General features: G+C 51.2%; 1 protein-coding gene across 1 annotated transcript; it reads left to right on the forward strand.

The window, feature by feature from the left end:
* The first annotated feature begins 807 nt into the window (after positions 1 to 807).
* On the forward strand, positions 808 to 3,427 carry LOC114172662. Its single transcript, XM_028056993.1, is given in 8 exon segments — positions 808 to 943; positions 1,190 to 1,262; positions 1,264 to 1,308; positions 1,310 to 1,348; positions 1,677 to 1,833; positions 1,836 to 2,123; positions 2,125 to 2,244; positions 3,139 to 3,427. Coding segments are annotated over 7 exon segments (807 nt in total). The 3' UTR covers positions 2,194 to 2,244; positions 3,139 to 3,427.
* Positions 3,428 to 3,745: the final 318 nt, after the last annotated feature.

The raw sequence follows: 3,745 nt of genomic DNA on the forward strand, positions 1-3,745 counted from the left end.
GTTCCATCAATAGCACCTAACCTATGCCGATTTTGGCGGACTGTGCTCCACCCCGGTGAACTCATGCGGTTCCGACGTGCCCAGAGGCCAGAGGCGAATCCATTCACGGTCCGTAGGACCAACACCATTCGAAGGTGGGTGGCCCGCCCCGCCTAGAACAGTCATGTTTGACTGGGCTTACACACATTCGCTCACTTACGCTGTCCCCCCTCAGCTCACCCTAGCCCCGGGCCTTTTGCTCTTCTAACGTAAGCTCCAAGGCTTCACACCAAGTCTTCGCTGACAGAATATGCATGCTTAAGTAGGGTCAGGCAGAACCGTTGTTGCCTGATGGGGACTCCCCCCATATTGCTATCAATGTCTTCATGTCGCACGACCTCTTAACATTACACCACTGAATCCCCAATCCTTTGCTTGCTGTGCAGTGACAGTACCAATATCCACTAATCGTTGTTTCCAGATACGGTTGCCGGTTGACATCTCTTCTAATTCGTCGATACGAGAAGCAAATTGTTGTGTGAAGGAATCAATATCTCGACATAAGCCAAGAGGCAGATCTTGTGCCACTCCACCTGGTCGTATGAAACTGGCATGCATCCTGGCTCCCGAGACTCTTTCATAGAATTCCAACAATTTCTCCCGCTCCTCAAAAGCCCACAGGGACGGAGTTGATGCTCCCACATCCATAGCATGAGTAGTTAAAGCAAGTAAATGATTTGAAATTCGAGTTATTTCACGGAATAACACTCGTATATATTGAGCTCGTAATGGTACCTCGCAATTCAAAAGTCTCTCTACGGCTGAAGAATGAGCGTGTTCTTGGGCCATCGTAGAAACATAGATAGGGTCGACGACGGAACGAAGAACTCACCCTAGATACAGCTTTTTCGTACACGTTCACTTGCATCACATACACAAGTGCTCTCTGAACCGTGCAATAAGGTCACCCATAACACGGCTCTCCCACTTGAGTTACCTTAGCCCCAGGCAGGCCATGCTATTCAATGATATTGGAAAAATGGCAGCGTAACGTAACAACTAGTATTGAAAGCTGGTCGCCTTTTTTTTTAGGGAGGGAAAGCCTTTCTTTCGTCGCCCTACTTCCCTCTTTGCGACCTCATCACTTCAAAGCGCAAACCAATTTCTTAGTCACCGGGCGGAGCGCACCTTAGGTACTTTGCTTCTAGCTTTTTTAGGTTATGCAATAGACGGGAGGATTAGCTCTGGATCCCCCCTGCTTGCAGAAATGAATGGATCAGAAGGGGGGGCTGGGTTCTATTTCCGGGCCGGGCGGGAGGTGAAGGCCATAAGATTGCCCTCCCGGTAAGGAAGAGAGGAAAAGGGTGCTGTCATCTAATCTATCTCGACCAGTTTCCCGAGGCGTTGAAAATCCAGACCGGCTCAGAGAATCACTGGCGCTATTTAGCCCTTCGTTTCGCCATTCGAAGTACTACCCCTGCCTTCCCCTTTTGTAACATACCCAGGCGCCCTCCCTTCCAATCACTAAGAAAAAAAAAAGACCAATAAAAGCCCTATCTAAGTAAAGCTTCGTCTGTTATTTTTCCGGCCCCAGGGGAGTTTACTCAACCCATTCCCCAGTCTTCCGCACTGCTCAAGTAAGTGTGCGACTCCGTATGAGGACCTCCTTCCCTTCTGCCCACTCTCCGTTCACACGGTTCTCAAAGCAGAGGAGGAAGGGTGGGCAGCAGGTACCACGAGCCCTCTGTCCCACACATCTATCCAGAAGCAAGTGTAGTTCACCGGTTCCACCGAATGCTCCTATCTCTCGGCAAAGATCGTGTGAGTGTGCAGTTATGCTTCGGATGCTTCGCCATAGAATAGATCGACCCAGTTCCCGTTCTTTTCCGGTGCACTCGCTTTATATCTCCGACACACAAGGAAGGACGCGGTGGGAAGGAAGCAGCCCTAGCCTCTGTCCGGCCGATCATTCCGCTGGCATCTTGCATTCACGCCTCCGTTTGACTGCCGCTCGGGGATGGAGTTGTAGATACGTTAGTCTTAGCGGATCGTTGGCTCCACCTGTTATCTCCTTCTACGACATGCTGTTGTCGTCGCCATATTCCATATGTAACTTAGTCATCTCTGCCTCGCTGCGGGTCAGCACGCACCTCCGAAAGAAACGGAGGACTTCATTCAGTGACTCCGCGATCGCCCTCTAAACGATCAGAATAAGGTAAAGCTTGAAGATAAGTTTTGTACTCTATTAATTTCTCAGTCCCTCTAGTCGGGTGGGCGCCGGCCGGTCTTTCGACCAGATCCCCCTAAAAACCGTACGTGCGGGTCTCCCCGCATGCGGCTCACGCCATTCGAGGTGGCCCAGCCCAGCATTCATTCGCAAATCCTGTAGTGAAATTGAGACTGCTCGACCTCGGAAGCTAATTCGCGTGTAGGCAGCGCTGTCTGTCGTACCGTTGACTCTATCTATTCACTTTCATTCATTTTTATAGGCTTGCTCCCTCTTTTTCCAAGAATTCATGCACTTCCCCTTGACTTCAGAGGGCCTTCTCTAATAGGGGAAAAGCCTTCCATTTCCGTCAAATGACCCGGCCCCCCCTGGCTCTTCCACCGTCCTGGCTCCCTTTCCTACCTATGCTATGCTCCCCCGGCACAGGCCTACCACGCTTCGCGCCTGCGGCGTTTTCGCCGGACGGTCTTTGCCAGTAGTGCCATCCTCCCCGCTGGCTGTATGGGCGGGTTGTCCCTCGCTGCTGCGTTCTGTTAGGCTATGGATTACAGGAACAAATGTAGTTGAATGAGACAGCAGGCGGGTTACACGTTCCGCTGTGCCGAGATGTGAGGTGCAGGTGGTGATGATCACCCCGGGGTATGCGCTAGCGCCCTTGACAGGCACTCCAGGACCCGCCAACGCTCATGAAAACCCGGGTCGGTCCTCCATTCATCTGACCGGAGGTGTGGATAACGAGGCCACCTTCACAACCTTCTCCCTTCTGTCCTTATGTTGTAGTAAGGTAGGGCGGTTCGCTTGAGTTGCTCAACCGCCCCTTAGCCCGGTGCTCATGACGCGCTACGGGACCTCCACCGTGCCGGGGGACCAAGCAAGCAGGGCATAGCTAGCGGCATAGGAGCCGACTCGGCGTCAGCGGCTTCGTGCCGCACTGGAGTGATCCAATATGTGGTTCCGCACGTTCCACCACTTCTCCGTTCATTTCCAATACTGATCGTGAAACACCATGAGCAGCAGGATGTTGAGGTCCGAAATTCGAAGTGAAATTTTTGATTTGCCCGTTCCTAGTCGTCATGGGAAAAAAGGAATAAATAAGAAAGAGATTATTCCCTAAGAGCTTGTCCAGTACCAGAAATGCATCTCCTTGCGTGCGAGAGACTTCTATGCCAGCCGTTATTCCCGGCTCTGTTATGAAAGAAAGCGGCAGACTCATCTTACAGGTGTTCCCTAATGAGGGATTGGAGGGTTCTCCTTTATCCCCTTCCCCCCATTTCCGGGGGCCTCGTCCTCTTCAGGTAGGAGAGACTACACCTTTCAAAAGGAGAAACTTAGAAAACAAAGAGAATCAAAAAGGCCATCATTAATGCGAACAAGGCAATAGCCTCGGTTAGAGCAAAGCCCAGGATTGCATATCCGAATAACTGTTTTGCCAATGATGGATTTCTTGCCACGGAATGAATTAATGAACTGAATACGTTTCCAATACCTACAGCAGCTCCCGCTGAAGCAATTGTAGCAGCTCCGGCACCCATTGATTTT

This window comes from Vigna unguiculata, unplaced genomic scaffold, assembly GCF_004118075.2.
Source record: "Vigna unguiculata cultivar IT97K-499-35 unplaced genomic scaffold, ASM411807v1 contig_665, whole genome shotgun sequence".
In the NCBI taxonomy this organism is placed as follows: domain Eukaryota; kingdom Viridiplantae; phylum Streptophyta; class Magnoliopsida; order Fabales; family Fabaceae; genus Vigna; species Vigna unguiculata.